At 34.0% G+C, this 10,713-nt stretch overlaps 1 protein-coding gene across 5 annotated transcripts in view; it reads right to left on the bottom strand.

Moving 5' to 3' along the window:
- Positions 1 to 1,749: 1,749 nt before the first annotated feature.
- Positions 1,750 to 10,713, bottom strand: part of GABRA2 (gamma-aminobutyric acid type A receptor subunit alpha2) — a 126,501-nt gene continuing 117,537 nt past the window's right edge. For 4 of the 5 annotated variants that reach the window (XM_072749084.1, XM_072749083.1, XM_072749085.1 and 1 more), the window contains one exon: positions 1,750 to 9,388. In XM_072749084.1, coding sequence (XP_072605185.1) covers positions 9,092 to 9,388 — 297 coding nt within the window. In that variant the 3' untranslated portion in view covers positions 1,750 to 9,091. The remainder of the gene's footprint in view (positions 9,389 to 10,713) is intronic. The other variant, XM_026016572.2, reaches the window with a different exon arrangement.

Genomic DNA, 10,713 nt, shown 5'->3' with positions numbered 1-10,713 from the left:
CATTTTCTCAAGGGGCAATCAAGGGATGTAATGCTATTTTTACCACTTGCTTCTAGTGGTTCCACTTTTCTAGTTTTCTGTATCGGAAAACCTTCAAGAGTTAGTACTGACCCCAGACCTGAGAATATAAGCCTTTTTCCATGTGGCAGTGTAACAATCTTCAGGGACTACTATTATTTGAGTCTTATTGCTTTCTCAGCAGTTTTCTGGGTTTTACATTTTAAAGATGGGACAAAACTCCTAACTCCAGAGAAAGCCCTTTGAAACCTCACTTGCTTCTTTCCTGAATTCTTGAGAGCAAAGGTGACATAAATGCTTCCATTGATAGCATGCTTTCATCTACATGAATTTGACAGAGCCTGGACTCTAAATTGGTGCTGGGAAACTGGCTGAATACTGTTGAAGAATGTAGCATTTTGCTGGCTATAATTTTACTGAGATGTGATCGTGGGGCATGTCAGGGTAAATACCCTTGATATTTAAATTGAGTGTACTTTCCCTCAATTTAAGTAAATTAAATAGCAGCAAAAACATGTTCATCTAAATAATTTCTAAAGACTTAATTCAAAACCATAGGCTGAAAATGACATTTGTCATGTACACACATTCATATTGTTCATAATTAACCACAGGGTACAAATTATAAGGTATAAATTAAGAGTAAGAATAATTCTAATCAATTGCTTATTATATTTCAAGAATGAATACTGTTATGTAAAGTTTGATATTGTCACTTAAATTCACTAGATTATATGAAAAATTAACCTGTAACATTCATTTCACTTTATGGTTGTTTCTTTTTTCTTTACTAATATAGATAAATTAAAAGCTTTTGGACAAGCAGTGTAGGACCAATGTTTTTTGTTTATTTGTTTTTTGAAAACTCAGGTGAGAGGTGCTTGGGTGGCTTGGTTGGTTAAGCTACTGACTCTTGATTTCAGCTCAGGTTATGAGGTCAGGGTTGTAAGATCTAGTCCTGGGTCTGGCTCCATGCTGGGTAGGGAACCTGTCTCAGATTCTCTCTCTCTCTCTCTCTCTCTCTCTCTCTCTCTCTCTCTCTCTCTCTCTCCCTCCCTCTCCCTTTGCCCTTCCATCTCCCCATTCTAAAAGGAAAACAAAAAACAAAAACAAGTTCTCAGGTGATTTTAAAATGTGGGTAGACTTGAGAAATATTGCATGAGAACTTACCATGTTGATAAAAATTGCTTTGCTATCATATCCTTTTTACTTTTAAAAGTATTGCATTTCAGTGATACTTGCAATAATAATTGAATAGGTCATTTAAATAATATTGCATTAAATTAAGAGAATAAGAAAGCTGCAAGATTCCCCATTTTACAAACAGAATGATGAACTTGAGCCTATCTAACAAAAAAAGTTATTTATTTTATTGAATGCTGTCATGTAAATGTGAACTTTTATGATAGAAGGTAGTCAATTTTCTGGGTGAACTTATGTTTTCCACGGCACCACTTTCTTGACGTGTTAAAGGAATCCACATTAGCAATTCATGAACCACCCCCCCTTAAAATTTCAGGGTAGGTTTATACTTTCCTTGTCACCCTATAACTTTTTATTTTAAAAAGAAATATTAAAAGAAATATGGAAATTAACAACATTTAAAATTGCTATTACAAAATACCACTGTTATATCCCAATATAAAAAAATCACATTTACAATAAATTTAATTCTTGTAAGCAAACATGTATGAATGACCAGAGTACAAAGAACACAATTTTCAGATCAAATATATTTAAATTAATTTTAATAAGTACAAAAAGATAATGTTTAGCATTAATTTGCATGTGATTGCTTAGGTTTTTGTTTTTGTTTTTGTTTTGTTTTTTTTTAGACAGCAAGCATAATGGCACATTCAATAACGGTCAAATTATCTTACATATGTGAAAAATAGTGACTTTTCCCAATTACAACAAGGTCACAAATTACAAATATTATTAGCTCTCGAATGATTTTCTCAAACAAGAAAACCTACCATACAATTATACTGTCACCCAGAAAATTTCAAATTTCACCTAATGTGAATATTTAAAGTTTAGGGTTGGAGCTGTATCATGCATTCTCTATGCATGTAATTTTGTTATTTATGTGTAGCAAGGGGAAAACACTTCCTTTCTGAGTTTTTTTTTTCTTCTCCAAATTTAGCAACAAATACAAAGCTTTTGTAAGTTTTCACGCACCTCAACTCTAAAGGGAATATTTCATGAAAGGTCACATTTCTCATTTTACAGCACACAAAACCTGAATTTGTATCTGTTCAGAAGAAGATGGAGAAAAACAGGATACCAACAAACTTGAAATCAATTATGGAGCAGGCACCTAAGATCAATAAGTAATCAAGGACTTATCCTGGATGGTAAAGTTTAATTCATAAAAATTGTGGCTCAAGGTTCAGTTTCATTTAGGCCATTCTAATCATACATTAGACTTCTTCACATATTATGCAGAGTCTAGAACACAACCAAGTGCTTCAACTACTATGTTAGTATTTTTAAAATAAATAAATGAGAACGAATCTACCAGCCATTATTTCTAATGTACTTCTGTATCTAAATCCTTTGCTTTGCTTTCCTAAATCATTTGTTCTCAAAAATGAACTTTGTTGGAAAGACTCATATTTATACACTAATATTAAGGCTGGAATTAGCAATGTGATGGTAAAGTAAGTCTTTTAAAACAAAGCATGACAAACTGAAATTTTCCCATCAACTGAGCTATTTCAACACTAACAGTCCCAATTCAGACATGAATTTGGGGTCAGTTTAGATTTCTTTCCATTAATAGTAGCTTGCAATAAATAGATAAAATCAATACATAATCCTTTAAGTCCAATGAGTTTAAATGTCATGAAACCAACCATCTAGCAAATAAAACAAAACCTCTCTGACCCCCTAACAAGACTGGAAAAAAATGGGGGGGGGGAGAAGAACACAAAATAAAGAATGTGCTTAATCAATTTTAAGCATTTTTATACACTATCATTGCCCATGGTTCAAAAAAGAAAAATGTAACATACTCCTAGAAACTAAGTTGTAACCAATGTTTGTGAATAACTAGTTTCACAAAAATGGTTTCTTGGTTGCTGTATGGTTCAGTGTTTGCTTGGTTTGGCATACAGAAAAGCAGATAGTGGACTTTTCAATGGATCGATGATCCCCAAATGGCATGAATATAAATTTGAATTAAAGCAAAGAAAAATACAGCTTTAAAATTTTTTTTTGTCTAAAATATGTGTTAGACTAGCATGTTGGTGTGCTATATAGAAATTCTAAACTTCCAGAATTTTAAGAATCACACAGTGATTTCCGGTTGTTGTGAGGACTGAATGAGGTACTCTATGTGAAGGGCTTGGAATTTCGACTAGTATGTGATGAGCTCTTGTAAGAAGAAACTCAGAACCATTTCAATTCAAAAAGGTATGAGACTAACCAGTAATGAATATAGATGACTAGGTATTTGCATATGATCAACCAGATATTTAACTTAATGAAACCTTTCACAAACCTCCATTTACAAACTTGGAATTCAAAGATTTTCCTATCCTGCCTTACAAACAGAATTGTGAAATCATTTGAGCCAACCAGAAATACATCAGAAAGATGTTCACAACTTTATAGGAACACTATTTCTAACCATACATGTGGCTCAAGACTAAATTCCAATAAGTTTGTTATGGATCTATTGAAAAAAACAAAACTATGGAGTACGTCAATTGGTAGTTAATAAGAGCTACACTTGAGATTGGATTCAATTAATAAAATAAATTGTTTAGATTTCATAAAATTATCTGAATTTCTCAAAATGTTCTTTCACACCTGAAAATACACACACACACACACACACACACACACTTCTAATAAAATCTAAGAACTTACTGAGTGTTCTTTAGGACATTACTATAAACTGAAACATCTATGGGTTATCCTTCCCTACTGGCAATAATATTAACTGATGGTATGTATCAGCTACAACATAAAGTGATTTAACGTGGGGTATATAATTATGTATATGAGAAAATGTTCTTTATATATATATATACAGACAAATCTAGAATATTTCAACTAAATAAAGTTGAAAACAGTGGTATAAATATGTTGGATGATTAAGAATTTTTAAGAAAAACATGATACAAAATTGTTAGAAGAAATAGATTTTGAGTAATATTTTGATTACCTTTCCTTGTATGCCTTCACATGAACTTCATTTCTCTTAGTTATTTTAATCATGATGCTTACCATGATGGAATCGTAACTGTTAAACATTTCTGCGTACACTTCTGCATGTTTAATTTCTCCCTTTTCTTGGGAGTTAAAAAGGGAAAATGCTTCACTAAGTTTAATTAGCAACAGCCTCATTTTTTTCTAGTGGGCTTTTCTCTTTGATATTTCTTTCCCTGTTTTTGAGGTCTTGAATTTGTTTTTGAATGATGAAAACAGGAGTGATTACACAAACAGAAAACAGTAGTATCTTCTATACAAATGTTGGTTATAAAAGATCATAGATATTAAAAATTTCATTTTGTACTGGATTTCATCTTTTAAAGTATGATTTCAAAAAAGAAAAAAAGATCATACTTGTGCACACTGTTATGAGTGATTCTGATACAGTGTCTCTGGTTTCCAAGCATGGATATTAAAAATAACCACAGCCCTCCCCAGTTTAAATGGTACATTTTGATATACTCAAGACTAGTAAGGGGAAAACCCATGGTGCCCATGAGACCTCAATTAAAAGGAATATAAATGCACTACAGAATAGCAATGGGTCAGCTTGATTCCCTCGAAATTCTGTACCTTTTTATATAAATCTTGCCATTTGCAACAACTGGATGGAACTAGAAGGTATTATGCTAATAAGCAAATTAACTCAATCAGAGAAAGACAATTATCATATGATTTCATTCATATGTGGGATTTAAGAAACAAAACAGAGGAGCATAGGGGAAGGGAGGGAAAACTAAAGATGAAATCAGAGAGGGAGACAAACCCTTAGAGACTCTTCATCATAGGAAACAAACTGAGGGTTGCTGTAGGGGAGGGGAGAGGGGGGATGGGGCAACTGCGTGGTGGGGATGAAGGAGGCCATGTGATGTAATGAGCCCTGGGTGTTCTACGCAAATGATGAGTTCACTGACCTCTACCTCTGAAACTAATCATACACTATATGTTAATTAATTGAATTTAAATTTTTAAAAAAGGAAAATAAATGTACTACAGGGTAGCAATGGGTCAGCTTGATTCCCTTGAAATTCTGAATCTTTTATATGAAAAAAAAATCTTCAAATTGCTTCAAAAATGTGCAAATGCATGTAGGAATGCCAGAAGACTAAAAACAGGGACAGCTTATACAGTTTAGTGTTTGGTAAACCTATTCATATTAATAAACCTATTGACATGGTCTCGGATTTCAAGTTAAATAATAAACATTTCAGTGTTTCACTGGCATTGTCTGAGACATCAGGAATGGAGCATTTGAAAAAAGTCTTAATCGATGCTGAAGAACCATGACTTTGCAAAAGGTGACTTGACTTACTTCCCTTGTCCTCCCATTGAAATGATACCAGGCCACGCCAAAGTACAGTATTCACAGAGCGTTGGCGCCCCTCTAGAATCTATGATACCATAGCAGACAGAGTTCAGTTCCCTAGCCAGGAATATAAAAAGAATCGCATCATAAACACACAAGGGAGATATAACAAAAATATGAGTGAGATAATAGCATCTGTGTTCTTTTTAAATAAACCGTGAAACATTTAAGAAAAAAAAATGGAAATATCACTGAAGGGATCACTTATCCACACCTGAGATAAATTCGAGAGAGATCCCTGAAGATAGCTAAATAGTAACACTGGCATTTTAAAAATCACTGACGTTTAAAATCACTACTAAATGGTTTTATTTGTTCCATTTTTGTATTAAAAAATAGGAACACAAATAGGAGGAAAAAACAAAGCAGCCACTATCGTAACACACTCATGATCTTATAGCTTATTTGAACAACTCTCAGTGCTAAATTAATTCATGTGTTCCATTCAGCCTTTGATCTTAAGAAGGAGATGGACTTTAATTTTCAACTAAATTCTGTGGGTGTGATATGAGTGTTACTAACATCATCCCCATGGCATGGCACATAGTAGGAGGTAAAAAAATATTTGTTGAATAAATATTAGCTGAATCAGAGCAGCAGCTATACAATAAGGAGACTTTATCTCTGTATATGCACATGTATTTATCTACATTTTGTACATACCATAACTCTTTATGTCAAGGTACAACTGCATAAAATAGGCATCATATTATGGGCCAAGGAGACCTCTGTTGGTTTATTAAAAATGTATTTCCTGAAAAGTTGGTCTTATTTTAATAAATTCATGTCACTTTTATTTTGCATCTTCAGACCGGTTTATGGAAGGGAGAATAATTGTAAACACGATGGTTCTTTCTATAATTTAAAATCATTTTCCATGGAGCATCCTCCCTCTCTCCAGTAAGACCAAAAGCTCCCTTTGATTTATCTAAACTTTAAAAGATTAAGAAGTGCATAAAAAAATACAGCAAAGTGGCAAAATAAGAGAAAATTCTGATCTACATTACCTGAAGATCTGAACTTTAAGGATATTTTTAAGCTCGAATGGGATTTTGGCAATTGAAACTAAAAATAAGAATGACGATAACTTTTCTGGCCAGTCTACCATAAATGTTAATAAAACTGGTGCCATCAATGTAGGTGCAGCCCTTTGTCAAAGGTAAAGATGAGTCTTTTCTGTTGTCACATAGAAACTGCTATTTACAACTATTTTTTACATATGTACACACTTATAAATTTGTAATTTATAGTCCAACGTTAAGGGGGAAATGCATAAAAAATAAAAAATAAAAAAAATAAAAAGGGGGAAATGCGTAACTTATAAGAACAATATTTTTAAAGTGTCTAATAATGCATACCATACAGAGCATTTTTATTGCTTGCCCTCAAAAGCATGGTGCACTTTCTTAGACTCTTGCACACTTTCCTAAACTCTACAGAGGGTCTAGGCTATACTTAAATGTGTAGGAAAATAGGATATGTTCCATTTCAATGTATAAATAAAGTGCACATGTTAAAACTATTTAGATGAGAACGAAGCTGTAACTGGAAGGGAATTAAAGAAATACATTTATTAGCTCATGTAACAATTTTATTAAGGATTATGGATTACCTTTGGGTGAGGGAATTTTTAATGTTGAGGCTGTCTTCACGGCAAATTCTGTTAATAAGATGCATTTTGTGACCTTGGTATTAATACAGTCATGCAAAGCACATAATAGAATCACACTAAAACAAAGAAAATGAAAAAAAAAGGAAATTTAAATGAGGCAAATGAATAGCAATTTTTGTTGTGATTTTTCTTATTTCTGTAAGATACTCCTTTTATTTGATTTTATGAACATACTTATTTATGCACTATACTGAAATACTGTACAAAACTGCAAGAAATGCCACTATTGGACTACTTATGTTTCTACAAAAACACCATCATAAAGGTGTATCTATTAGTAAAAGTCAACTAATAACTGCTAATGTAGATGTGAGTTAAAAGGATTTTGGATTTGCCAAAAATGTTAAATCTAGGCATGAGACACGATTGTTAACCTCTATTAATGCATTTCAGGGGTATAGAGAGTATATTTTAAATATTAAAAGAAAAATGAATTTTACCCATTAATAATTAGTAATTATATAAAATTGCAAACTGGTTTCCGATTTAGCTATTTGTGTGTGTTCTAATTTAGTTAATTAGTGTGTGCGCGTGCGCACACTCGTTTATGTGTGTGCGTGTGAATTAATCCACAATCTGTTGGTGAGGCTTTAAAGTTTCTGTTTAAAAATGTTCAACTCTTACCAAAACCTCTTCTGGTATACAAAGCTGTTGTAAATTTGAGTCAGTTTAATTTAAAGTTGCAATTTACAAAAGCAGATTTACATTAATTCTCATCTGAAAGCACTGCTTCAAGACAGAAAAATGTGCCAACTAACTGCCCTTTCCTTTGTAATTAGTGGCTTCTGAGTCCTGATGACGAGAAGCCTTAAGGCAAAATTTGCAGTAAACAGGAAAGAGGAGAATCGTGTAAGTGCTCATCGATACGCTGGGACACCTAGGAATTCTCACGGGTGGGAGTTTTTGGCACACTTTTCTAATCCAGTGTGAACGTTGCTCCACAGCAGCCAAGCTGGATGCTTTGTCCAGTCTCCAGCACCAAGAAAATTTAGCTGATCAATTTCGATACAACACATACCTGGAAAGGGTAAGACACGTTTGTCTTTTTGTTTTTATTATTATTATTATTATTTTTAATTTAAGGTAGTTTCCAATGATTAAAATAACCTGTAGGATTTCAATTATCACTCTCAAATAAACTCTGATGCTAAAAAGTAATGACCATGACATTCTGATGGTTACTAAATTCTAGGCATAATTAACATCCTGTCAGGAGTGACTCGTAATTATTTGAGCTTGTCATGCGGTAACATGTGCTATAGATGCTATGCGGAGTAATTAAAAGCTGATTTCAGGTCTCTAGTTTTTCTTCTGATGTGTGCTAAGCTTCCAATTACACTAGCAGGGATTCTGAGCACTTAATGAAGGGAACTGATGTCGCAGATACGAGGTTCTGGGACTTGGAAGGATTCGCCTGGGAAGGACAGTGTTACGTCACGTAAAGGGCAACAGTGGAAAATAGTCCTATTTAAGACCTAACTCAAAGAGTTCACAAAATGTGGTATAGGATCCCCATCTTCATCACTGTTGGAACAGTAGGAAACAAGTCAGGTCACGTGAAATCCACTTTAAACGAGTTCCCGGGATCAATCTTTCAAAAAGGCAATGGCTCTTTGGGTATGGGGTGCTGTCTGCCTGCGGTGCCACAGGGTAGCAGGTGCGTGTCTCCGTTAGAGGTCTACTGGTGAGCTCGGTGGCTATATACACACTGTACATGTTGGCTCACAAATTAGCAGTTATTAGTCAGACTGTACATAGCAAAACAAACAAGGTTTTATGTCGCTATACATCCCAAAGATAACCTGCGTCTAGATTCAAGGGCTGACCCCTAATACAGGTTCTCTGTTTAAATACGTAGCCCAGTAAACTAGATTAAAGGTACCAAACAAAACTGGGAAAACTATCCTAGACATTCTATCGATTTTGCTAACACTGTTGAAGGTTTTCTTGGCTTCCGCTGGCTTGTTTTCCGGCTTCTTATTGGGTTCTGGCGTGGTTGCGCTCTTGGAGATGGTGGACAGAACTGGGTCTTTTGAAAGATTCGGGGCATAATTGGCAACAGCCACCGCGTAAGCATTGTTCTGTATCATGACAGAGGCTTTTTCTTTTTTCTATTGGAAAATAGAAGAATTAACAGAATGTGGGTTGAGCCTGCTACTTAACGTTTTCCAAACTCCAGTTCAAATTCTGAAGAAAAGTATCTTATTAAACATCATTATCCACTAGAAAGATGAAATTTAGGAAAATAAAGGAGTCCTAAAACCGTAAGGAAAAGTCCCAGAGTAAAATCAACGATTATCATTGTCCTGGAGAACCATTTTTTGTTGTCGTTTACATGAAAAACAAACAATCAAAGCCACGCATTTAATAAATGATGCAACATTTGGACTCTTACAAGTTATTCAAATATTGGTTGAATGGATGAGGGAATGAATAAAAGAAATGTAGACATATTTTAACAAGAGGAATGACCATCTACAATGCATGACCTCAATTTGCAAATAAAGACATTTAACTTCTTTAACTAGGTAACAGGATTTCTCTCTTTCACGTCGAATGCTTTACTCATATGGTGGGAAAATGACAATAAACAGTTGGCGATGAAATAAGTATTAAAAATACGGGAGAAAGATAAAAAACAAACTTTGCTTTTTTGCCTAGCTCATCCATAACCTGTTTCTCCTCATAATCCCCACCCAGTCTAATCTAACTCACAATTTATCTCCTGCCTGGACCAAATAACATGTTTTGTGCTATCCCAGCTTCATTTGACCTTATCCAATCATTAGACACTCTCCACGGGGATTTTTTATTTTTTAAAGACAGAAATGGGATCATGTCATCCCTCAGCTTAAATCTCTTAAATACTATCTCATAGAACTGAGAATAAAATCAATAGTTCTTAATCACGGCTTCTTTTCTTTGTGAATTATATACCAGTCCCATGAAATAATTTCTTTCTTTCTTTCTTTTTTTTTTTTTTTTTTTTTTTTTGATGCCTTTGGTCATGCTACTTCCTAGCCTGGAGTGCTCTCCCTCCATCCTCTTTTCATGTCATCAATCCACCTTCATCCTTCGGTCTTGGCTTAGTCTTGGTCCTCAAAAAGGCCTCCCTAACCACTCTATCTAGTACAGTTTTTTTGGCCATCTGCACTCTTCACTCAGTTTACTTCCATCATGGCATTTTTCAAACTGTGTAAATTCTTTCTTTAGTTGTGGGATTGACATCTTCCTTTCTCCTTAGAATCTAAAGTCAATAAAGGCTGGTGCTACTTGTTTACCATTATAAACTTCCACTTAACATGATGCCTTCCACCACATAAGCACATAATCTGCAGCTGAATTAATGAACCTGAAAATATAAATAGCATTTACCTGCAATGTCTATACTATTATAAAATGTCTTCTTAGTTATCTAAATGCAAACAAAATTGAA

This window comes from Vulpes vulpes, chromosome 2 (assembly GCF_048418805.1).
Source record: "Vulpes vulpes isolate BD-2025 chromosome 2, VulVul3, whole genome shotgun sequence".
Classification (NCBI taxonomy): Eukaryota; Metazoa; Chordata; class Mammalia; order Carnivora; family Canidae; genus Vulpes; species Vulpes vulpes.
Note: the sequence above shows the minus strand (reverse complement) of the source record. Positions and strands in the feature narration are given on the sequence as shown.